This window comes from Ranitomeya imitator, chromosome 1 (assembly GCF_032444005.1).
Source record: "Ranitomeya imitator isolate aRanImi1 chromosome 1, aRanImi1.pri, whole genome shotgun sequence".
In the NCBI taxonomy this organism is placed as follows: domain Eukaryota; kingdom Metazoa; phylum Chordata; class Amphibia; order Anura; family Dendrobatidae; genus Ranitomeya; species Ranitomeya imitator.
In genome coordinates, this window is record NC_091282.1 from 658,812,094 (window position 1) to 658,838,772 (window position 26,679).

At 45.8% G+C, this 26,679-nt stretch overlaps 1 protein-coding gene across 4 annotated transcripts in view; it reads left to right on the forward strand.

Moving 5' to 3' along the window:
* The window catches only part of LOC138640081 (NACHT, LRR and PYD domains-containing protein 3-like), a 155,771-nt gene that overhangs the window by 33,121 nt on the left and 95,971 nt on the right, over positions 1-26,679 (forward strand). For 3 of the 4 annotated variants that reach the window (XM_069728804.1, XM_069728805.1, XM_069728807.1), the window contains exon 6: positions 3,848-3,913. The exons of the other annotated variant lie outside the window; for it this stretch is intronic. In XM_069728804.1, the coding sequence (XP_069584905.1) occupies positions 3,848-3,913 (66 nt within the window). The remainder of the gene's footprint in view (positions 1-3,847; positions 3,914-26,679) is intronic. 4 annotated transcript variants of the gene reach the window in all.

Genomic DNA, 26,679 nt, shown 5'->3' on the forward strand with positions numbered 1-26,679 from the left:
GTGGACAATTTGAAGTTGTCCCAGGAGAGGGCTCAGCAGTTTGCTAATCGGCGTCGCCGCGTGGGTCCTCGACTTCGTGTTGGGGACTTGGTGTGGTTGTCTTCTCGTTTTGTTCCTATGAAGGTCTCTTCTCCTAAGTTCAAGCCTCGGTTCATCGGTCCCTATAGGATCTTGGAAATTCTTAACCCTGTGTCGTTTCGTTTGGATCTCCCGGCATCGTTTGCTATTCATAATGTGTTCCATCGGTCGTTGTTGCGGAAGTATGAGGTACCTGTTGTTCCTTCGCTTGAGCCTCCTGCTCCGGTGCTGGTGGAGGGAGAATTGGAGTATGTTGTGGAGAAGATCTTGGATTCTCGTGTTTCCAGACGGAAACTTCAATATTTGGTCAAGTGGAAGGGTTATGGTCAGGAGGATAATTCTTGGGTGGTTGCCTCTGATGTTCATGCTGCTGATTTGGTCCGTGCATTTCATAGGGCTCATCCTGGTCGCCCTGGTGGTTCTCGTGAGGGTTCGGTGACCCCTCCTCAAGGGGGGGGTACTGTTGTGGATTCTGTTTTTGGGCTCCCTCTGGTGGTTACAGATGGTACTGGGTGACTTGTGTTCTCTGCGGTCTCTGGTGTCCACCTGTTCTATCAGGATATGGGAGTTTCCTATTTAACCTGGCTTTCTTGTCATTTCCTCGCCGGCTATCAATGTAATCAGTGTGTCTTGTTACCTCTGCTTTCCGCTTCTGTAATCTTCAGGACAAGCTAAGTTTTTGATTTTCCTGTTCCACGTTTTGCTTTATTTTTGTTTTAGTCCAGCTTGCAGATATGTGATTCCTTGTTGCTGGTTGCTCTAGTGGGCTGATATTACTCCTCATGTTCCATGAGTTGGCACATGAGTTCAAGTAATTTCAGGATGGTTTTTTGTAGGGTTTTTCGCTGACCGCGCAGTTCACTTTTGTATCCTCTGCTATCTAGCTTTAGCGGGCCTCATTTTGCTGAATCTGTTTTCTTAACTACGTATGTGCTTTCCTCTCATTTCACCGTCATTACATGTGGGGGGCTGCTATTTCTGTGGGGTGTTTCTCTGGAGGCAAGAGAGGTCTGTGTTTCTTCTAATAGGGGAAGTTAGTCCTTCGGCTGGCGCGAGACGTCTAGGAATCATCGTAGGCACGTTCCCCGGCTACTGCTAGTTGTGTGAATTAGGTTCAGGATCGCGGTCAGCTCAGTTTCCATCACCCTAGAGCTCGTTTTGTTTTTTGTGCTTGTCCTTTTGTGATCCCCTGCCATTGGGATCATGACAGCCCTCCCTGCTTGCTCAGGATCACAGCACTTGCAAAGTTGAAATACTTACCTCTCCCTGCTCCACTGCCGTGACGTCGTCCAGATTTACTGGGCCCACTAATTACTTGAACCAGCCCTACCCCCCACAACTTTAGCCAAATGACCCCCAATTTCAAATGCCTTCCAATTATTATAAGCTAAATTACGATTGACAAGCTTCTGTAACAAGAATAGATGTTTTTGCCATTAAAATGGGCAGTGTAGGTGTTTTCCTGGCCTCCACTCACTGCCGACTATGCTCCCCCATTGACTTGCATTGGGTTTCGTGCTTCGGTCGATACCCGACTTTTCGCGATAATCGGCCGATTCCACTCGACTCGGTCAAGGTCGCTCAACCCTAGCGGTGAGTACTTTTGGCGGGAATAATCCTCCGGGCTAAGGCACCACAGCGGTAGTAAATCCGGGGTCTAGCCACAATCCCTTCCGGTTCTCCCGAGGCTCTCTCTCACCGGGCCCAGGACCGCAGCCGGCTCCAGGGAGAAGTTCAACCGCACCAAGCCCAGCTGGTTCGTCACCGGGTGTCCAGATCGCGGTCTGTGCTGCGCGGTTAGCATTCAGAGGCGGGCGGGATCCCCCCTTATCACTGCTCCTCGTTCCGTGTGGGTCGAGCGGGGATCCTCGGTAGGGGTTTCCTTTGGGGTGTCGCAAGCGTCGCAACTCGCGACTTGTCCGCCCTCCTGCTGTGTCGACTGTGATACTCACAGTCGTCTTGCCTGTGTCTCCCGCGTTCTCCTGCCTGTGGGCCGTGGAGGCCGCAGACTCCGATGTGACCGCGCGAATGGCTGTCAGCACCTATTCCTCCGGTCCCGGAATCCCCCACCAGCTATTTCCTCTGTCACGGGTCTTCCTCGTTGTGGTAGAGGCACTGGTTGGCGTGTGAATGCTTTATAAAGTCTTTAATTGTCGCTCGTTTTACGGAGCTCTTCTACCATGCGTCCTGCTCTTGCGGTGGTTGGACACGCCCCCCTTTTGTTTATCTTTTTAAATGCTAGTTGTCTAGGTTATATCAGCCACCTCTGTAGTCTTATCAGCGGTGGCTGAGTATGTGTAGTACTTTAATTTTTCTTTATATAAAGCTGGCCAGATCCTTGCACAAGCCCGCCCCAAGTTTTCGCCTCACTGCTTCCTCAGAGGAATCTGCCACAAAGCTGGAAAGCATGCAACGCAAGCTGCTTTTTTTTATTTTTTTTTTTAAAAGCTATATGCCAAGAATTTAAATAGAGTGGCTAAACCTTGCTGAAATTCTAGTTTTGTACAGATTTTTTACTGTCTACCCTGTGCAGTGATGGATTGCCACTGTATGGTAATGTTATTGTGGGTGTAAGAAATAAACAGCAGAACAAATTTTTGCCCAATTTTTTTTCCTGTGAGTCACAGTTAGGGTATGTGCACACGATGCAGATTTAGTGCAGAACTGCAGCAAATTTTTCTGCAGCAGAAACGCTGCAGAACTGCACTGTGATTTACAGTACAATGTAAATCAATGTGAAAAAAAAAGCTGTGCACATGGTGAAGAAAAATCTGCGCAGAAACGCTGCAGATTTCAAAGAAGTGCATGTCACTTCTTTTGTGCAGTTCTGCAGCGTTTCTGCACCCCTCCATTATAGAAATCCACAGTGGTAAAATCTGCACAAAAAAGGCATAAAAAACGCACCTGCGGATTCTGCCAGGAGATGCAGATTTAGTGCAGAAAATTTTGCACCACATTTCCTACGTGTGCACATAGCCTTATTGTCATGTCCACAAGATGTCAGGCTAGCTCTTGTATAGTCTTTATATATTTGCTATGTATTATTGCACAATGATGGGATAACATTCTCACTCCATTTGTTGTACAATTAACAAGCCCAGCAGGTAATCCACTTTAGGCATTATATTTCTAATCTTGGCTGATACCAGTTACAATACGAATTGTAAGGTGATTTATTTCCTGGAGACAAAATAAAATATTCTGTTTCTACTGATCTGATATCATACAAAACAATGACCAATATTCTCCATTAGTAACTTTCCAAGATGATGCAATACATGATATATTTGATTCACTGCCTTAAAGTGGTTTTCAAATGTAAGAAAAGTGCCTCCAAAATCTTTGATACTTGTAAAATATTAAGCAGGATATGTAATCGCCCTCTGTGGGTCCAGAATTTACCTTCTGGCACTGCTGCAGAGTGGTGGTGTCACTGCTACAACTCACCGGCTCTGCCGATGGAGGACCAGTGGACTAGAGCCCACCCGGAGTCTTATTTTCCAAGTATAAAGTGGAAAATCTCTTTAACAATAAGCATGATCATGTGAAGGGTGAGTACATTAGAATCGGACAATCTCTTCTAACATTTCTAGACCACAATGCTGATCACAAAAGAGGAAGCCATTGATATAGTCTCAGCATCCAGGTGTATATTCTTTTAAATCATCGGACTTTGTCCCGATCATTGTGTAATCTGATATTTCTAATATTTGCGTACATCCGGCAGTGATATGACCATACAAAATCATTCCAATCTTTTACATATTAGGTGAGACTCTGGTGCAGGAAATCCTCCTGGATGAAGAGGGGCACCAACTTCTCCCACAACTGAAAGGTAAGTCGCCTTTATGTGAAGCTTTTATTGAAATATTGTTTTTCAGATTTATTTTAATCAAGCTTATTTTTCGGACTAAAAGAAGCACCGAACCATAAGAGGCACCTCAGATTTTCAGAAGGAAAATAGGGAAAAAATGTGTCAAATGGGGGTCTGTATTACAGTCCGAATTCAGCTTACCAGGGATGGATCGGCAGCGCTGGTGGAGCATGGTCACAGGGGGTGTCACCGGAAATGGTCTTCCAACAATCTTGAAGGAGTTCCCAGAGATGCTTGGCACTTGTTGGCCCTTTTGCCTTCACTCTGCGGTCCAGCTCATCCCAAACCATCTCAATTGGGTTCAGGTCTGGTGACTGTGGAGGCCAGGTCATCTGGTGTAGCACCCCATCACTCTCCTTCTTGGTCAAATAGCCCTTACACAGCCTGGAGGTGTGTTTGGGGTCATGGTCCTGTTGAAAAATAAATGATGGTCCAACTAAACACAAACTGGATGGAATGGCATGCCGCTGCAAGATGCTGTGGTAGTCATGCTGGTTCAGTATGCCTTCAATTTTGAATAAACAAAAATAATATGATAATAATAATAGTATAATAAAATAAATAAACAACAGTGTCACCAGCAAAGCACCCCCACACCATCACACCTCCTCCTCCATGCTTCACGGTGGGAACCAGGCATGTAGAGTCCATCCGTTCACCTTTTCTGCGTCGCACAAAGACACAGTGGTTAGAACCAAATATCTCAAATTTGGACTCATCAGACCAAAGCACAGATTTCTACTGGTCTAATGTCCATTCCTTGTGTTCTTTAGCCCAAACAAGTCTCTTCTGCTTGTTACCTGTCCTTAGCAGTGGTTTTCTAGCAGCTATTTTACCATGAAGGCCTGTTGCACAAAGTTTCCTCTTAACAGTTTTTGTAGAGATGGGTCTGCTGCGAGAACTCTGTGTGGAATTGACCTGGTCTCTAATCTGAGCTGCTGTTAACCTGCAATTTCTGAGGCTGGTGACTCGGATAAACTTATCCTAAGAAGCAGAGGTGATTCTTGGTCTTCCTTTCCTGGGGCGGTCGTCATGTGAGCCAGTTTCTTTGTAGCGCTTGATGGTTTTTGCAAATGCACTTGGGGACACTTTCAAAGTTTTCTCAATTTTTCGGACTGACTGACCTTAATTTTTTAAAGTAATGATGGCCACTCGTTTTTCTTTAGTTAGCTGCTTTTTTCTTGCCATAATACAAATTCTAACAGTCTATTCAGTAGGACTATCAGCTGTGTATCCACCAGACTTCTGCTCAACACAACTGATGGTCCCAACCCTATTTATAAGGCAAGAAATCCCACTTATTAAACCTGACAGGGCACACCTGTGAAGTGAAAACCATTTCCGATGACTACCTCTTGAAGCTCATCAAGAGAATGCCAAGAGTGTGCAAAGCAGTCATCAAAGCAAAAGGTGGCTACTTTGACGAACCCAGAATATATGACATATTTTCAGTTGTGTCACACTTTTTTATTAAGTATATATTTCCACATGTGTTAATTCATAGTTTTGATGCCTTCAGTGTGAATTTACAATTTTCATAGTCATGAAAATACAGAAAAATCTTTAAATGAGAAGGTGTGTCCAAACTTTTGGTCTGTACTGTTTATCATGGTGGCCTCTGGGAAATCCCATCCCAGGCTGGTGCGGCAGGTTCAGCAGTGCTCAGTGGTGTGGGGCATTTTGTGGCCCCGCACATCCATTGCTGTGAAGCGGTGGCCTCCGGGAAAATGGATGCCGGGGTGAGGCATGCTCAGGTTGAGATTTCAGCAACGAGATCTCATCTCCCGAGCAATAACAAACAGATGGTCAGAACATGGTCCAAAGGTCAGCAGTAGAATATCAGATGCAAAGGGGCAATAACAAACGAGTAGTCTGAACACGGTCCAAAGGTCAGCAGCAGAAGAAGATCAGAACTTACAGCACAGGAATTTGGCGAACACACCCCAGAGAGCACAATCTTACAACAAACTTTGACTGGCAGTGATCTAGGCCAGAGAGTTCACCTAAATAGCAGCACAGTTACCAAAAACAGGAAGCATATGTGGAAATCTCTGCACCTACCAGTCTCAGATAGGTCCACCGAGCTGTCAATCACAGCACTGACAACTCAGCACAGCACAGGATAGGATGACAGCTGTCCATCACTGAGTCCCAGACACTCTGGGCAGAGGAATCATGACACTTTTGTTCACATAATTTTTCATGGCGGGACATTTGGCACCAGGGACAAGATCAATAGCACAGTCATAAGGACAATGGGGAGGTAATGACTACTACTCTTTTCCCGAAAACACATCTCCGAAGTCTTTCCAGTACCCCGGTAGTCCTTCCACTTACATAGCATGCTTCTACTGAGCTTAGACATTTCTTACGACATATAGAGCCCCACTTAACAATTTTCTTCTGACACCAATCAATAACAGGATTGTGAATGAGCAACCGTGGAAGCCCCAATACCACCCCAGCAAGTAACATAACCAAGACAAACAAGGAAATGGATTCTGAAAGAAGTGCTCCTATTTGAAGCGTGAATTCCACCGTTACAAATTTGACAAAGTTCTGAAGAAGCAGTGTTTTTTTTTCAATCGCAAAAATTCTAACTCGGTTTTGCCAGACTAACCGTCTCTAATCCTAATTTCCATACCTTTTCAGAATCAATAAAGTTAGCTGCAGACCCGTGGTCAATGAATGAATGTTGGCAATACCTGGTTCTTGAAAGGCAAAACCATTTTGAGCAGTACTTTATCTGAGGAGAAAAAGGGTACTTGGAAGTCTGGGTGACCTCCTCGACTATCACCCAGACTTAGTGCCTTTTTACTAGGCACTGCTCCTAATAGCCAGATTCCTACTCCACACTGATGAGGGGCAAAACCCCCGAAACAGCTGTCTGTGGATGGATACCATGCTTGGCATAGGTGGCTTTCCTTCATAGGATGCTGCCCTTCCCGTGGTTGTTCCTTCCCGGGGAAAGGCCTGGCTATTCACTGCTTGCGTCGAGAAACACGTGATGGTGTCTCCGCAGCTTCTTTACATGCATTTAGATGTTTTTCTGACAGCTTATTTGCTTGAGGGCGAGTTTAATAATCCTTTCATCTCCTGAATACCGGTGTCATTGGGTAAACAATAGCCTACAATTCTCCCTGAAACATTATAACCTGTTTTCTGTTCCCCCAAAAAAATTATCATGGAGGGCCACTATTGATTCTGGATAGACCAACTGAACGTCATAGAGGGCGGAGATCGTAGTCTCCTCTAGCAGTGAAGAGATATGGGGAGTTTTCATAAAGCTAGCCCTGCAACTGGGACTGAGATGATTTAAGACAGTTTTTTTTCAGCTAGAACTAGAGACAGATTTGCCACATGTTCAACAAGTGTGTGAATGAGATCCATGCTGGTGAAAAAAAAAGTAAATGATCAGCTATAATGTTTCGTTGAGTCACTACGCACGGGCAAGCTGTAAGACAGGGTAGTCAGGTCCAAGGTCAGATACCAAGAGGGCTCGTAGTACAAAGGGGTAAGACAAAGGTGTAGTCAGGTAACAGTCTGAGGCCAAATGTCAGGAGGGTATGTCAAGACTTAGTAAAACAAATGGATAGTGTCATAGAAAATATAAAAAATCCTTGAGGTCCCTCATATCCCCTCCCTTTTTCTTTTATCTACCATTTGTCTTGAGGAGACAAATGGTGGATACCTTTATGTAGAATGGCAGTGACAGAGATGTGAAGCAGATTAATTAAAATGCGAGGGTTCCTCTTTAGACCCAGGTGACTGAAGAGGATATATATTGTCCACAGAGAGAGACAGGAAAAGTCTTATTAGGGTCTGAAGTGGATCAATGAAGAAATGACACCCTTTACATATAGCCATGGTCACGGCAGTACAATGAGAGAGCAGACAGTATGTCTCTGGTTGAAAATATGGAATATTGGATTTTCTATACTGTACATCCAATATTAATGAGACGTACTGTACATTGTTGGTGCCGGGATAACTAGGCAAAACTACCCATATTTTTATCATAATTATAACCCTCATAAAAAGCCCAAAATCCATAGGGCCATATAACCACCAGCAGCTAGGCCATGCTTGGTCTCTACGCGTAGATAAAATCACGATATAAAATATGACATCAGTCTCGACCTTCTGTGATCGCACTATGAGGCGTTATTGCATAAATTGGGATTTTCTGTAAGGAAACAGACAGTGTGCAGTGCATACACACTAGAGAGGGAGTGGACTGTACCGAAGAAGACTGTGCTTACCGTGCGCACACTCCAGAGGGGAAGGGAAAGAGAGAGTAACAGGCTGAAGTGGCGGTGTGAAGAGACACAGACAAGGACCTGGCGGGTCACGTGACCAGAGCGGGAAGGTCCTAAAGACAAGAGCACCTGAGCGTACTGGGGGGCGCAAGGCTGAAAAATAAGAGCCGGCAACGCAGGACCGCGCAGGACAAAAGGAGTGAGACAAAAAACGTAGTTAGGTATCAAGCCGGAGTCAATTAACAATAGAACCGAACAACGAAGTGCAGAATCAACAGGCAATAGCAAAGTGGGGGACAGATCGGGTCAGCAACAGGAAACATTCACGCAGAGCAGGCAGAAGTCACAAACACACAAAACACCAAGGTCAACTTAACTCAGCCGAGGGCAGGAGTATAACTGACAAGGACTCGAGCTAACCAAAGCTATAAAAAGCCCTCCCAGAACCAGAAAGAGGCCACAAATAATTAACCCCTGGCACGTCAGTCCGAAAACTACCATAGCATCATGACATTTCCTAAAACCATGAAGGGCTGAGTCCAGTCCACAACCAGACACTTGTGAGGTCTTCACAGAGGGGTGTGTGGGTGGGACTCAGGGTCTGATAAAAGATCAATCCAAATTATCATCAGCGTTCATGGCAAGAGCTACATATCGTGTATGTATGCAGGAGCCCTGGTTATCGACAGCCAAATCGAAGCACTCTCCTTTGGCTAAACTGAATTGTCTTTGTAATTGGTGTAGGATTTTGTATATTTTTCATAAACACTGCCTCCCTTTGTATTAAATATAAAATGTAAAAGTTCTGTTCCTTCTGTTTTGTAAACTACACCTTGAAGCCATAAGCTACCGTAAACGGTATCTAGTTGACCGAAATAGATTAGTGGTGGCGGTGAGTAGTCTAGTCTGGGGTTGTGGGAGAGTTAGCTGTGACTGTACCGGGGTATGTACGCATATTCCATGTGTTGGAATCTGGAGGTGTATATGCCATGCGCTCACTGTTAATTTTCCGCTTAGTGGTGCGAACAGGCTGTGGCCTTCTTCGTTGATCGTCAGCCAATCGTATAATTGTCTAGACGATAGGGCAGCAGAGAGCTGTTCGCTCTAAAGATCACAGTGAGTGGTACTCGTGACCTTCCCGGCCTGTGATATTAGGGATTTGTGGGATTAAGAAAGTCCTGACAAATATATTATATATATCCCTGACAGATAGAGGCCAAGTCTAGGGTCTGATACCTAAAGTCAGAGAGCGTCAAGAGCAGAAGGGATAATCCACGTGAATAGTAACGACAAATCCGAGGACAGCAACAAATTCAAGAAGTTAGACACTGAGCAAGCATACATAGCTAGCTAAGCAAAGCTACAACTGATGCTGACTGCACACAGAAAACCAGCTAAATCGCTTGCAATTAAGGCCGGGAAGCACCTAAGGAAACGGCTGTAGGCTAGACTAGATTGAGCAGCAGGGCTGTCATTCAAAATGCTGACAGCCTGGCACGCCCCAGGATCAGATTGGATGACTCGACTGTCACTCACAAAACAGCACACTTTAGATTTCATAGAGTGGCTGAGCTGTCACTCAAAAAGTCCTTAGGGCACAGTCAGTGATGACACCGTGACACAGATATTCAATAATTGAGGCAGGCCTGGAGAAGCCATGTGAGTCTTCTCACGTATCACCGTTTTCCGGCTTTATCAGGGATTCCTGATCCATTGTAGTAATCCCATAAATCGTGATAGCAAAGACACCAGAATGTTTAGTAGGTCCCATGGAAGTACCAAAACCTGCTTAGAATCTGCAGTCGTTCTATCAAAATAGTGCAGCGGACAAAACAAGTACCCAATCTGCTTTTACTGCCAAGAGCTGGAACCGTGACATATAAGAATTTAGCCATTCATGTGGCAAAGAGGTGAACACCAGTGATAAGCGAGTATACTCATTACTCGGGTGTTCTCCGAGTATTTTGGCGTACTTGGAGATTTAGTTTTCGTCGCCGCAGCTGCATGATTTGCAACTGCTAGAGAGCCTGAATACATGTGGGAATTCCCTAACAAACAGGCAACCCCCACATGTATTCAGGTTGTCTAGCAGTCGCAAATCATGCAGCTGTGGCAACGAAAACTAAATCTCCGAGCACGCCAAAATACTCGGAGAACACCATGCTCGGTGAAACCCGAATAACGAGTACACTCACTCATCACTAGTGAACACCTGACATGACGGCCATTGTGTCAGCCTGCCTACAGCATCTGCATTCTGATATCTGTAAGTATGATTCTAGATTGCAAGGACTTGAGCAGAGAAAATCTCTTTTTAAAAGCTGATTTTCACCGCTCTCATACACATCTTGAATACTTGATGTAAGAAAATACAACTTTCAGAGACCACTTGTTGGATTTGGAATATGTGTTACAGTGAGATAATTTCCTCCTAAATTAGGGTACCGTCACACAGTGGCACTTTTGTCGCTACGACGGTACGATTCGTGACGTTCCAGCGATATCCATACGATATCGCTGTGTCTGACACGCAGCAGCGATCAGGGATCCTGCTTAGAATCGTACGTCGTAGCAGATCGTTTGGAACATTCTTTCGTCGCTGGATCTCCCGCTGTCATCGCTGGATCGGTGTGTGTGACACCGATCTAGCGATGCGTTCGCTTGTAACCAGGGTAAACATCGGGTTACTAAGCGCAGGGCCGCGCTTAGTAACCCGATGTTTACCCTGGTTACCAGCGTAAATGTAAAAAAAAAAAAATAGTACATACTTACATTCCGGTGTCTGTCAGGTCCCTTGCCGTCTGCTTCCCGCACTCACTGACTGCCGGCCGTAAAGTGAAAGCAGAGCACAGCGGTGACGTCACCGCTGTGCTGTGCTTTCACTTTACGGCCGGCAGTCAGTGAGTGAGTGCGGGAAGCAGACGGCAAGGGACAGACACCGGAATGTAAGTATGTACTGTTTGTTTTTTTTTACATTTACGCTGGTAACCAGGGTAAACATCGGGTTACTAAGCTCGGTCCTGCGCTTAGTAACCCGATGTTTACCCTGGTTACCCGGGGACCTCGGCATCGTTGGTTGCTGGAGAGCTGTCTGTGTGACAGCTCTCCAGCGACCACACTACGACTTACCAACGATCACGGCCAGGTCGTATCGCTGGTCGTGATCGTTGGTAAATGGTATAGTGTGACGGTACCCTTACTTAAAACCCCATATTGAAGCCCTAGATGTAAGAGAGATAACCAACAATCTCAAAGTTGAAAGAACACACCGCATAGGCGGTAACTCGCATGCCTCCTCAGCATCGCCCTACTCACTGTGATCGCTGCTTTTTGCATCAAGCCATCTGTTGTGAATTCTGTGGCTGAATTCACTCCTGTGGTCACAAGTGGTACTGTAGCTTCTGAGCTTCCTCCCTCAGGTGTTCTGGTGAGCTCGTTAACTGCTTCATTACTTAACTCCGCCTGATGCTGCTATCCTTGCTCCTTGTCAATGTTTCAGTGTTGGATCTGAGCTTCTCCTGATTGTTCCTGTGACCTGCTGCTCTGAATAGCTAAGTGCCTTTTGCTTTTTTGTTGCTTTTTTTCTGTCCAGCTTGTTTTTTGTTTTGCTGGAAGCTCTGAGACGCAAAGGGTGTACCGCCGTGCCGTTAGTTCGGCACGGTGGGTTTTTTTTGCCCCCTTTGCGTGGTTTTGCTTTAGGGTTTTTTGTAGACTGCAAAGTTCGCTTTACTGTCCTCGCTCTGTCCTAGAATATCGGGCCCCACTTTGCTGAATCTATTTCATCCCTACGTTTTGTCTTTTCATCTTACTCACAGTCATTATATGTGGGGGGCTGCCTTTTCCTTTGGGGAATTTCTCTGGGGCAAGTCAGGCCTATTTTTCTATCTTCAGGCTAGCTAGTTTCTTAGGCTGTGCCGAGTTGCCTAGGTAGTTGTTAGGCGCAATCCACAGCCGCTTTTAGTTGTGTTTAGGATAGGATCAGGTGTGCAGTCTACAGAGTTTCCACGTCTCAGAGCTCGTTCTTGTATTTTTGGGTATTTGTCAGATCACTGTGTGCGCTCTGATCGCTAAGCACACTGTGTTTCTGGATTGCCTTCATAACACCTGTCATTAGCAAACATAACAGTACAAGGAGCCAAAACTAATGATTCTCAATAGAGGGAAAGAAAAAGTTCTGACATCATTTTTTTTTTTTTTTTTTCTGCTCTGTGTTCACTTTTTTTTTTTCCCCTAGACATTTGGGTGATTCTGGACACAGGTGTGGACATGGATATTCAGGGTCTGTGCTCTTCAATGGATAATCTCGTTATAAATGTACAAAAAATTCAAGATACTATTGATCAGAAATCTATGTTAGAACCAAGAATTCCTATTCCTGATTTGTTTTTTGGAGATAGAACTAAGTTTCTAAGTTTCAAAAATAATTGTAAGCTATTTCTGGCCTTGAAACCTCATTCTTCTGGTAATCCTATTCAACAGGTTTTGATTATTATTTCTTTTTTGCGCGGCGACCCTCAAGACTGGGCATTTTCTCTTGCGCCAGGAGACCCTGCATTGAGTAGTGTCGATGCGTTTTTCCTGGCGCTCGGATTGCTGTACGATGAGCCTAATTCAGTGGATCAGGCTGAGAAAAATTTGCTGGCTTTGTGCCAGGGTCAGGATGATATAGAAGTATATTGTCAGAAATTTAGGAAATGGTCAGTACTCACTCAGTGGAATGAATCTGCGCTGGCAGCTTTGTTCAGAAAGGGTCTCTCTGAGGCTCTTAAGGATGTCATGGTGGGATTTCCTATGCCTGCTGGTTTGAATGAGTCTTTGTCTTTGGCCATTCAGATCGGTCGACGCTTGCGCGAGCGTAAATCTGTGCACCATTTGGCGGTACTGCCTGAGGTTAAACCTGAGCCTATGCAGTGCGATAGGACTATGACTAGAGTTGAACGGCAGGAATACAGACGTCTGAATGGTCTGTGTTTCTACTGTGGTGATTCCACTCATGCTATTTCTGATTGCCCTAAGCGCACTAAGCGGTCCGCTAGGTCTGCCGTCATTGGTACTGTACAGTCCAAATTCCTTCTGTCCATTACCTTGATATGCTCTTTGTCGTCGTTTTCTGTCATGGCGTTTGTGGATTCGGGCGCTGCCCTGAATCTGATGGATTTGGATTATGCTAAACGTTGTGGGTTTTTCTTGGAGCCTTTGCGGTGTCCTATTCCATTGAGAGGAATTGATGCTACACCTTTGGCCAAGAATAAACCTCAATACTGGGCCCAGCTGACCATGTGCATGGCTCCTGCACATCAGGAAGTTATTCGCTTTCTGGTGTTGCATAATCTGCATGATGTGGTCGTGTTGGGGTTGCCATGGCTACAAACCCATAATCCAGTATTGGATTGGAATTCCATGTCGGTATCCAGCTGGGGTTGTCAGGGGGTACATGGTGATGTTCCATTTTTGTCGATTTCGTCATCCACCCCTTCTGAGGTCCCAGAGTTCTTGTCTGATTATCAGGATGTATTTGAAGAGTCCAAGTCCGATGCTCTACCTCCGCATAGGGATTGTGATTGTGCTATCAATTTGATTCCTGGTAGTAAATTCCCTAAAGGTCGATTATTTAATTTATCCGTGCCCGAACACGCCGCTATGCGCAGTTATGTGAAGGAATCCCTGGAGAAGGGACATATTCGCCCATCGTCATCACCACTGGGAGCAGGGTTCTTCTTTGTAGCCAAGAAGGATGGTTCGCTGAGACCGTGTATTGATTACCGCCTTCTTAATAAGATCACTGTTAAATTTCAGTATCCCTTGCCATTGTTATCTGACTTGTTTGCTCGGATTAAGGGGGCTAGTTGGTTCACTAAGATAGATCTTCGTGGTGCGTATAATCTGGTGAGAATCAGGCATGGAGATGAATGGAAAACTGCATTCAATACGCCCGAGGGTCATTTTGAGTATCTAGTGATGCCGTTCGGACTTGCCAATGCTCCATCTGTGTTTCAGTCTTTTATGCATGACATCTTCCGTGAGTATCTGGATAAATTCCTGATTGTTTACTTGGATGACATTTTGATCTTCTCAGATGATTGGGAGTCTCATGTGAAGCAGGTCAGAATGGTTTTTCAGGTCCTGCGTGCTAACTCTTTGTTTGTGAAGGGATCAAAGTGTCTCTTCGGTGTGCAGAAAGTTTCATTTTTAGGGTTCATCTTTACCCCTTCTACTATCGAGATGGATCCAGTTAAGGTCCAAGCCATCCAGGATTGGATTCAGCCGACATCTCTGAAAAGTCTGCAAAAGTTCCTGGGCTTTGCTAATTTTTATCGTCGCTTCATCTGTAATTTTTCTAGCATTGCCAAACCATTGACCGATTTGACCAAGAAGGGTGCTGATTTGGTTAATTGGTCTTCTGCTGCTGTGGAAGCTTTTCGGGAGTTGAAGCGTCGTTTTTGTTCTGCCCCTGTGTTGTGTCAGCCAGATGTTTCTCTTCCGTTCCAGGTCGAGGTTGATGCTTCTGAGATTGGAGCAGGGGCGGTTTTGTCACAGAGAGGTTCTGATTGCTCAGTGATGAAACCATGTGCTTTCTTTTCCAGGAAGTTTTCGCCCGCTGAGCGTAATTATGATGTGGGCAATCGAGAGTTGCTGGCCATGAAGTGGGCATTCGAGGAGTGGCGTCATTGGCTTGAAGGAGCTAAGCATCGCGTGGTGGTATTGACGGATCATAAGAACTTGACTTATCTCGAGTCTGCCAAGCGCTTGAATCCTAGACAGGCCCGTTGGTCGTTATTTTTTGCCCGCTTCGACTTTGTGATTTCGTACCTTCCGGGCTCTAAAAATGTGAAGGCGGATGCTCTGTCTAGGAGTTTTGTGCCCGACTCTCCGGGTTTATCTGAGCCAGCGGGTATCCTCAAGGAAGGAGTCATTGTGTCTGCCATCTCCCCTGATTTGCGGCGGGTGCTGCAAAAATTTCAGGCGAATAAACCTGATCGTTGTCCAGCAGAGAAACTGTTCGTCCCTGATAGGTGGACTAATAAACTTATCTCTGAACTTCATTGTTCGGTGTTGGCTGGTCATCCTGGAATCTTTGGTACCAGAAAGTTAGTGGCTAGATCCTTCTGGTGGCCATCTCTGTCACGGGATGTACGTACTTTTGTGCAGTCCTGTGGGATTTGTGCTAGGGCTAAGCCCTGCTGTTCTCGTGCCAGTGGGTTGCTTTTGCCCTTGCCGGTCCCAAAGAGGCCTTGGACACATATTTCGATGGATTTCATTTCTGACCTTCCCGTTTCTCAAAAGATGTCAGTCATTTGGGTGGTCTGTGATCGCTTTTCTAAAATGGTCCATCTGGTGCCCTTGGCTAAATTGCCTTCCTCCTCTGATTTGGTACCTTTGTTCTTTCAGCATGTGGTTCGGTTGCATGGCATTCCTGAGAATATTGTTTCTGACAGAGGTTCCCAGTTTGTTTCAAGGTTTTGGCGAGCCTTTTGTGGTAGGATGGGCATTGACCTATCCTTTTCCTCGGCTTTCCATCCTCAGACTAATGGCCAGACCGAACGAACCAATCAGACCTTGGAAACATATCTGAGATGTTTTGTTTCTGCAGACCAGGATGATTGGGTGTCCTTTTTGCCGTTGGCTGAGTTCGCCCTTAATAATCGGGCCAGCTCGGCTACCTTGGTTTCTCCATTTTTTTGCAATTCTGGGTTCCATCCTCGTTTCTCTTCAGGACAGGTTGAGTCTTCGGACTGTCCTGGTGTGGATTCTGTGGTGGATAGGTTGCAGCAGATCTGGACTCAGGTAGTGGACAATTTGACCTTGTCCCAGGAGAAGGCTCAACGATTCGCTAATCGCAGACGCCGTGTGGGTTCCCGACTTCGTGTTGGGGATCTGGTTTGGTTATCTTCTCGTCATATTCCTATGAAGGTTTCCTCTCCTAAATTTAAACCTCATTTTATTGGTCCGTATAGGATTTCTGAGGTTCTCAATCCTGTGTCTTTTCGTTTGACCCTCCCAGACTCCTTTTCCATACATAATGTATTCCATAGGTCGTTGTTGCGGAGATACGTGGCACCTATGGTTCCATCTGTTGAGCCTCCTGCCCCGGTTTTGGTGGAGGGGGAATTGGAGTATATTGTGGAGAAGATTTTGGATTCTCGTGTTTCTAGACGGAAACTCCAGTATCTGGTTAAATGGAAGGGTTATGCTCAGGAAGATAATTCCTGGGTTTTTGCCTCTGATGTTCATGCTTCCGATCTTGTTCGTGCCTTTCATGCGGCTCATCCTGGTCGGCCTGGGGGCTCTGGTGAGGGTTCGGTGACCCCTCCTTAAGGGGGGGGTACTGTTGTGAATTCTGTGGCTGAATTCACTCCTGTGGTCACAAGTGGTACTGCAGCTTCTGAGCTTCCTCCCTCAGGTGTTCTGGTGAGCTCGTTAACTGCTTCATTACTTAACTCCGCCTGATGCTGCTATCCTTGCTCCTTGTCAATGTTTCAGTGTTGGATCTGAGCTTCTCCTGATTGTTCCTGTGACCTGCTGCTCTGAATAGCTAAGTGCCTTTTGCTTTTTTGTTGATTTTTTTCTGTCCAGCTTGTCTTTTGTTTTGCTGGAAGCTCTGAGACGCAAAGGGTGTACCGCCGTGCCGTTAGTTCGGCACGGTGGGTTTTTTTTGCCCCCTTTGCGTGGTTTTGCTTTAGGGTTTTTTGTAGACTGCAAAGTTCGCTTTACTGTCCTCGCTCTGTCCTAGAATATCGGGCCCCACTTTGCTGAATCTATTTCATCCCTACGTTTTGTCTTTTCATCTTACTCACAGTCATTATATGTGGGGGGCTGCCTTTTCCTTTGGGGAATTTCTCTGGGGCAAGTCAGGCCTATTTTTCTATCTTCAGGCTAGCTAGTTTCTTAGGCTGTGCCGAGTTGCCTAGGTAGTTGTTAGGCGCAATCCACAGCCGCTTTTAGTTGTGTTTAGGATAGGATCAGGTGTGCAGTCTACAGAGTTTCCACGTCTCAGAGCTCGTTCTTGTATTTTTGGGTATTTGTCAGATCACTGTGTGCGCTCTGATCGCTAAGCACACTGTGTTTCTGGATTGCCTTCATAACACCTGTCATTAGCAAACATAACAGCCATCTCACTGAGTTTGCCTCTTGCTTTTTCCCCCTTTTCACTTCACTCCTCAACACTGCTGCATCTGCATGCTGCTTCCATTTGGCTTTAGGTTGTGTGGAAAGTCTCTGCAGGAATTTAACCATGCTGTGTATTGGAGAGATTAGGTTCCATAGCCTTTCCCAGTGCCAGCAGGGCATATATTATGCAGCTCCTCCCTTCACTCCTTGCCTGAACGTTGGTTAGTACCTGGTTTATGCATATCTCTGTATTCTGTCTCCCGTTATCGAGGAGGCAAATGCCCCCGGGGCCGCTCCACCAGCAGCTGTACAGGGCCGGCTGCGTGATGGCTGCGCATGGCAAGCTGCACGCGGCCGTTTCTGCTGTACTTTACTGTGATGTGGCCAGCAGCAGACACGGCCGCGGACATCAGTCTGTCTCAAAAGCTGCAGAGAGCTCACGCAAGAGGTGCGATGAAGTCATTGTCTCACTCCACTCTGCAGGCCGGTAGAGAAGACGGATGCCGGGAATCAGGTTGAGGTGAGTACCATATAAACTTCATTATTTTTTATATGAACTGGCTGTGTGACCATCATACTATATATATATATATACATATATATATATATATATATATATATATATATGTATATATATATATATATATATATATGTGGGGGAAACTGGGGCCATCATACTATATATATATATGGGGGTCTTGGGGCCATCATACTACATTTATGGGGGAATTGGGGCCATCATACTACATATGTGGGGGAACTGGGGCCATCATCTACTATATAATTGTCTAAGGGTCATTTACGTCTGTCTGTCTGTCACGGATATTCATTGGTCACGGCCTCTGTCTGTCATGGAAATCCAAGTCGCTGATTGGTCGCGGCAAAACAGCCACGACCAATCAGCGACGGGCACAGTCCGGAAGAAAATGGCCGCTCCTTACTCCCCGCAGTCACTGCCCGACTCCCACATACTCGCCTCCGGTCACCGCTCACACAGGGTTAATGCCGGCGGTAACGGACCGCGTTATACTACGTGACTGGGCAATATACTATGTGACTGGGCAATATACTACGTGGCTGGGCAATATACTACGTGACTGGGCAATATACTACGTGACTGGGCAATATACTACGTGACTGGGCAATATACTATGTAGCTGGGCAATATACTACGTGGCTGGGCAATATACTACGTGTCTGTGCTGTATACTACGTGGCTCTGTGCTGTATACTAAGTCGCTGTGCAATATACTACGTGACTGGGCAATATACTGCGTGACTGGGCAATATACTACGTGGCTGGGCAATATACTACGTGGCTCTGTGCTGTATACTACGTGGCACTGTGCTGTATACTACGTCGCTGTGCAATATACTACGTGACTGGGCAATATACTACGTGGCTGGGCAATATACTACGTGGCTGGGCAATATACTACGTGGCTGGGCAAAATACCACGTAGCTGGGCAATATACTACATGGCTGGGCAAAATACCACATAGCTGGGCAATATACTACGTGACTGGACAATATACTATGTAGCTGGGCAATATACTACGTGGCTGGGCAATATACTACGTAGCTGGGCAATATACTACGTTGCTGGGCAATATACTACGTGGCTGGGCAATATACTACGTGACTGGGCAATATGCTACGTGACTGGGCAATATACTGCGTGGCTGGCCAATATACTACGTGGCTGGGCAATATACTACGTGACTGGGCAATATACTACGTCGCTGTGCAATATACTACGTAGCTGGGCAATATACTACGTGACTGGGCAATATACTACGTGGCTGGGCAATATACTACGTAGCTGGGCAATATACTACGTGGCTGTGCAATATACTACGTGGACATGCATATTCTAGAATACCCAATGCGTTAGAATCGGGCCACCATCTAGTACTATATATATGGGGGAACTGGGGCCATCATACTTTATATATGGGGAACTGAGGCCATCATACTATATATATATGGGGGAACTGGGGCCATCATACTATATATCTGGGGGTCCTGGGGCCATCATACTACATATATGGGGGAATCGGGGCCATCATACTACATATATGGGGGAACTGGGGCCATCATACTATATATATGGGGGGAACTGGGGCCATCATACTATATATATGGGGGGAATTGGGGCCATCATACTATATATATGGGGGAACTGGGACCATCATACTCTATATATGGAGGAACTGGGGCCATCATACTATATATATGGGGGGAACTGGGGCCATCATACAATATATATGGGGGAACTGGGGCCATCATACTATATAAATGGGGGAACTGGGGCCATCATACTATATATATGGGGGCATCATACTATATTTATGGTGGAACTGGTGCCATCATGCTGTATATATGGGGAAAACTGGTGCCATCATGCTGGAGCCATCGTGCTACATATATTGTGAGAACAGTGAGGACCTTCATACTGTGTGTGTGTGTGTGTGTGTATAATATATATATATATATATATATATATATATATATATATATACATACATAATTTCTAAGGGGTACTTCCGTCTGTCTGTCTGTCCTTCTGTCACGGTTATTCGTTCGCTGATTGGTCTCGGCAGCTGCATGTCATGGCTGCCGCGACCAATCAGCGATGGCCACAGTCCGATTAGTCTCTCCCCTAGTCCCCTGCACTCACTGCCCGGCACCCGCTCCGTAATCCCCTCCACTCACCGCTCACACAGGGTTAATGGCAGCGGTAACGGCCCGCGGTATAACGCGCTCCGTTACCGCTGCTATTAACCCTGTGTGTCCCCCACTATTTACTATTGATTTACTATTTACCAATGCAGCATCAATAGTAAAAATATGTCATGTTAAAAATAATTTAAAAAAAACAAAAAACCTGCTATACTCACCCTCCGCCGCCTTTCTCCACGCTCCCTTGAGCGCTGCATTGCAAGCGCCAGCTTCCGCTCCCGTCCCAGGGCTGGTGTGCGGCAAGGACCTGCCGTGACGTCACGGTCATGTGACCGCGACGTCATCATAGGTCCTGCTCACACCAGCCCTGGGACGGGAACGCATGCTGCCGCTTGCAATGCAGCGCTCCCGGGAGCGTGGAGAGGAGCGAGAAAGGCGGCGGATGGTAAGTATAGCAGGACTACAACGGCCTATAGGTGAGTATATGTTTTTTTTTTTTTTAACTCTCTATACTACGTGGCTCTGTGCTGGGCAATATACTACGTGACTGGGCAATATACTACGTGGCTGGGAAATATACTACGTGACTGGGCAATATACCGTACTACGTGGGCTGTGCTATATACTACGTGGCTGGGCAATATACTACGTGACTGGGCAATATACTACGTCGCTGGGCAATATACTATGTGACTGGGCAATATACTACGTAACTGGACAATATACTACGTGACTGGGCAATATACTACGTGGCTGGGCAATATACTACGTGGCTGGGTAATATACTACGTTGCTAGGCAATATACTATGTGGCTGGGTAATATACTACGTGGCTGGGCAATATACTACGTGGACATGCATATTCTAGAATACCAGATGCGTTAGAATCGGGCCACTATATATAACTAGTATATATATATATATATATATATATATACAGTGGGGCAAAAAAGTATTTAGTCAGTCAGCAATAGTGCAAGTTCCACCACTTAAAAAGATGAGAGGCGTCTGTAATTTACATCATAGGTAGACCTCAACTATGGGAGACAAACTGAGAAAAAAAAATCCAGAAAATCACATTGTCTGTTTTTTTAACATTTTATTTGCATATTATGGTGGAAAATAAGTATTTGGTCAGAAACAAACAATCAAGATTTCTGGCTCTCACAGACCTGTAACTTCTTCTTTAAGAGTCTCCTCTTTCCTCCACTCATTACCTGTAGTAATGGCACCCGTTTAAACTTGTTATCAGTATAAAAAGACACCTGTGCACACCCTCAAACAGTCTGACTCCAAACTCCACTATGGTGAAGACCAAAGAGCTGTATAAGGACACCAGAAACAAAATTGTAGCCCTGCACCAGGCTGGGAAGACTGAATCTGCAATAGCCAACCAGCTTGGAGTGAAGAAATCAACAGTGGGAGCAATAATTAGAAAATGGAAGACATACAAGACCACTGATAATCTCCCTCGATCTGGGGCTCCATGCAAAATCCCACCCCGTGGGGTCAGAATGATCACAAGAACGGTGAGCAAAAATCCCAGAACCACGCGGGGGGACCTAGTGAATGAACTGCAGAGAGCTGGGACCAATGTAACAAGGCTTACCATAAGTAACACACTACGCCACCATGGACTCAGATCCTGCAGTGCCAGACGTGTCCCACTGCTTAAGCCAGTACATGTCCGGGCCCGTCTGAAGTTTGCTAGAGAGCATTTGGATGATCCAGAGGAGTTTTGGGAGAATGTCCTATGGTCTGATGAAACCAAACTGGAACTGTTTGGTAGAAACACAACTTGTCGTGTTTGGAGGAAAAAGAATACTGAGTTGCATCCATCAAACACCATACCTACTGTAAAGCGTGGTGGAAACATCATGCTTTGGGGCTGTTTCTCTGCAAAGGGGCCAGGACGACTGATCCGGGTACATGAAAGAATGAATGGGGCCATGTATCGTGAGATTTTGAGTGCAAACCTCCTTCCATCAGCAAGGGAATTGAAGATGAAACGTGGCTGGGTCTTTCAACATGACAATGATCCAAAGCACACCGCCAGGGCAACGAAGGAGTGGCTTCGTAAGAAGCATTTCAAGGTCCTGGAGTGGCCTAGCCAGTCTCCAGATCTCAACCCTATAGAAAACCTTTGGAGGGAGTTGAAAGTCCGTGTTGCCAAGCGAAAAGCCAAAAACATCACTGCTCTAGAGGAGATCTGCATGGAGGAATGGGCCAACATACCAACAACAGTGTGTGGCAACCTTGTGAAGACTTACAGAAAACGTTTGACCTCTGTCATTGCCAACAAAGGATATATTACAAAGTATTGAGATGAAATTTTGTTTCTGACCAAATACTTATTTTCCACCATAATATGCAAATAAAATGTTAAAAAAACAGACAATGTGATTTTCTGGATTTTTTTTTCTCAGTTTGTCTCCCATAGTTGAGGTCTACCTATGATGTAAATTACAGAAGCCTCTCATCTTTTTAAGTGGTGGAACTTGCACTATTGCTGACTGACTAAATACTTTTTTGCCCCACTGTATATATATATATATATATATATATATATATATATATATATATATACGGTCCGTGGCAGCATCACGTCCGGTGTGCGCTCCTTTATATACTCCTACCCTGTGACTGCACACTATCCCCCTGATGAAGGTGCCATCCAAAATGCGCGTAGGGGGCGGACAATTGGATCCCGTAAGCCCTTGCCGGTGTTACGCCTTAGGTATTAACCCCTTCTTTGAAGACACAAAAGAGAATAGTAACACCAAAAACACTCAGTTTGAAAAAAATTGCAGTAATCCGCAAGTGCTAGTAAAAAATGTAAAAAACAGGGTATTTGGTTGATACGTTTTTTGCAAAAAATGTATACTAAGCTGCTCTACCAAACTTCACGGTATACTCATATCAGAGCAGTCCTAACTAATGTATGCAATCCCTATCTGATGTATTTGAAAACCTGATCATCTGTATATTACCTGTGTGAACAGGGTTCAGAGAGGAAAAATCCATGTGTGCATACAGAATAGAACAGCTTTTGTGCAGATAGCCCAAGAGGAGTGATGGTGGATAACTTCCCAGTCTTGTAGACACAAGAGAACAATTATGGAAACAGAAACACATGGGCTACTTGCACAGTGAACAAGTCTGTAGGAACATGATGATCAGGCATGTTATGAACTGGTGGTTCAGAAACACAATGGACCTGGTGGTTAAGAGCACACAAAGTGACCTGATAGTTACTAATAACATAGGACGAGCTCTGAGACGTGGGAACTCTGCTGACCGCAATCCCTAATCCTATCACACCACACTAGAGGTAGCCGTGGAGCGCTCCTGACCAGACCTAGGCGCCCCGGGCACAGCCTGAGAAACTAGCTAGCCCTGAAGATAGAAAAATAAGCCTACCTTGCCTCAGAGAAATTCCCCAAAGGAAAAGGCAGCCCCCACATATAATGACTGTGAGTAAAGATGAAAATACAAACACAGAGATGAAATAGATTTTAGCAAAGTGAGGCCCGACTTACTGAATAGACCAAGGATAGGAAAGATAACTTTGCGGTCAGCACAAAAACCTACAAACAACCACGCAGAGGGCGCAAAAAGACCCTCCGCACCGACTAACGGTACGGAGGTGCTCCCTCTGCATCCCAGAGCTTCCAGCAAGCAAGACAAACCAATAAATCAAGCTGGACAGAAAAAATAGCAAACAAAAGTAACATAAGCAGAACTTAGCTTATGCAGGGCAGACAGGCCACAAGACGATCCAGGAGAGAGCAAGACCAATACTGGAACATTGACTGGAGGCAAGGAACAAAAAACTAGGTGGAGTTAAATAGAGCAGGACCTAACGACTTAACCTCGTCACCTGAGGAAGGAAACTCAGAAGCCGCAGCCCCACTCACATCCACCAGAGGAAGCTCATAGACAGAACCAGCCGAAGTACTACTCATGACCACAGGAGGGAGCTCGACCACAGAATTCACAACAGTACCCCCCCCCTTGAGGAGGGGTCACCGAACCCTCACCAGAGCCCCCAGACCGACCAGGATGAGCCAAATGAAAGGCACGAACCAGATCGGCAGCATGAACATCAGAGGCAAAGACCCAGGAATTATCTTCCTGACCATAACCCTTCCACTTTACCAGGTACTGGAGTTTCCGTCTCGAAATACGAGAATCCAAAATCTTCTCCACTATATACTCCAACTCCCCCTCAACCAAAACCGGGGCAGGAGGATCAACGGATGGAACCACAGGTGCCACGTATCTCCGCAACAATGACCTATGGAATACATTATGGATGGAAAAAGAAGCTGGAAGGGTCAAATGAAAAGACACAGGATTAAGAACCTCAGAAATCCTATACGGACCAATGAAACGAGGCTTAAACTTAGGAGAGGAAACTTTCATAGGAATATAACGAGACGACAACCAAACCAAATCCCTAACACGAAGTTGGGGACCCACACAGCGCCTACGGTTAGCGAAACGTTGAGCCTTCTCCTGGGACAATGTCAAATTGTCCACTACATGAGTCCAAATCTGCTGCAACCTATCCACCACAGTATCCACACCAGGACAGTCCGAAGACTCAACCTGCCCTGAAGAGAAACGAGGATGGAAACCAAAATTGCAGAAAAACGGCGAAACCAAAGTAGCCGAGCTGGCCCGATTATTAAGGGCGAACTCAGCCAAAGGCAAAAAGGACACCCAGTCATCCTGATCAGCAGAAACAAAACATCTCAGATATGTTTCCAAGGTCTGATTGGTTCGTTCAGTTTGGCCATTTGTCTGAGGATGGAAAGCCGAGGAAAAAGACAAATCAATGCCCATCCTAGCACAAAAGGCTCGCCAAAACCTCGAAACAAACTGGGAACCTCTGTCAGAAACGATGTTCTCCGGAATGCCATGTAAACGAACCACATGCTGGAAAAACAATGGCACCAAATCAGAGGAGGAAGGCAATTTAGACAAGGGTACCAAATGTACCATCTTAGAGAAGCGATCACAAACCACCCAAATGACCGACATCTTTTGAGAGACGGGGAGATCCGAAATAAAATCCATAGAGATATGTGTCCAGGGCCTCTTCGGGACTGGCAAGGGCAAAAGCAACCCACTGGCACGAGAACAGCAGTGCTTAGCCCGAGCACAAATCCCACAGGACTGCACAAACGAACGCACATCCCGCGACAGAGACGGCCACCAAAAGGATCTAGCCACCAAATCTCTGGTACCAAAGATTCCAGGATGACCAGCCAACACCGAACAATGAACCTCAGAGATAACTCTACTCGTCCATTTATCAGGGACAAACAGTTTCTCCGCTGGTCAACGGTCAGGTCTATTAGCCTGAAATTTTTGCAGCACCCGCCGCAAATCAGGGGAGATGGCAGACAAAATTACCCCCTCTTTGAGAATACCCTCCGGCTCAGGCAAACCCGGAGAGTTGGGCACAAAACTCCTAGACAGGGCATCCGCCTTCACATTCTTAGAGCCCGGAAGGTACGAAACCACAAAGTCAAAACGGGAGAAAAACAGCGACCAACGAGCCTGTCTAGGATTCAACCGTTTGGCAGACTCGAGATAAGTCAAGTTCTTGTGATCAGTCAAGACCACCACGCGATGCTTAGCTCCTTCAAGCCAATGACGCCACTCCTCGAATGCCCACTTCATGGCCAACAACTCTCGATTGCCAACATCATAATTACGCTCAGCAGGCGAAAACTTCCTGGAAAAGAAGGCACATGGTTTCATCACCGAGCCATCAGAACTTCTTTGCGACAAAACAGCCCCTGCTCCAATCTCAGAAGCATCAACCTCGACCTGGAACGGGAGCGAAACATCTGGCTGGCACAACACAGGGACAGAAGAAAAACGACGCTTCAACTCCTGAAAAGCTTCTACAGCAGCAGAAGACCAATTGACCACATCAGCACCCTTCTTGGTTAAATCAGTCAACGGTTTAGCAATACTAGAAAAATTATTGATGAAGCGACGATAAAAATTAGCAAAGCCCAGGAACTTTTGCAGACTTTTCAGAGATGTCGGCTGAGTCCAATCATAAATGGCCTGAACTTTAACAGGGTCCATCTCGATAGTAGTAGGGGAAAAAATGAAACCCAAAAATGAAACCTTCTGAACACCAAAGAGACACTTTGACCCCTTCACAAACAAAGAATTCGCACGCAGGACCTGGAACACCATTCTAACCTGCTTCACGTGAGACTTCCAATCATCCGAGAAGACCAAAATATCATCCAAGTATACAATCAGGAATTTATCCAGGTACTCTCGGAAGATGTCATGCATAAAGGACTGAAATACTGATGGAGCATTGGAAAGCCCGAATGGCATAACCAGGTACTCAAAATGGCCCTCGGGCGTATTAAATGCTGTTTTCCATTCATCGCCCTGTTTAATACGCACAAGATTATACGCACCACGAAGATCTATCTTGGTGAACCAACTAGCCCCCTTAATCCGAGCAAACAAATCAGACAGCAGCGGCAAGGGGTACTGAAATTTAACTGTGATTTTATTTAGAAGGCGGTAATCTATACAAGGTCTCAACGAACCATCCTTCTTGGCCACAAAAAAGAACCCTGCTCCCAATGGCGACGACGACGGGCGAATATGACCCTTCTCCAAGGATTCATTTA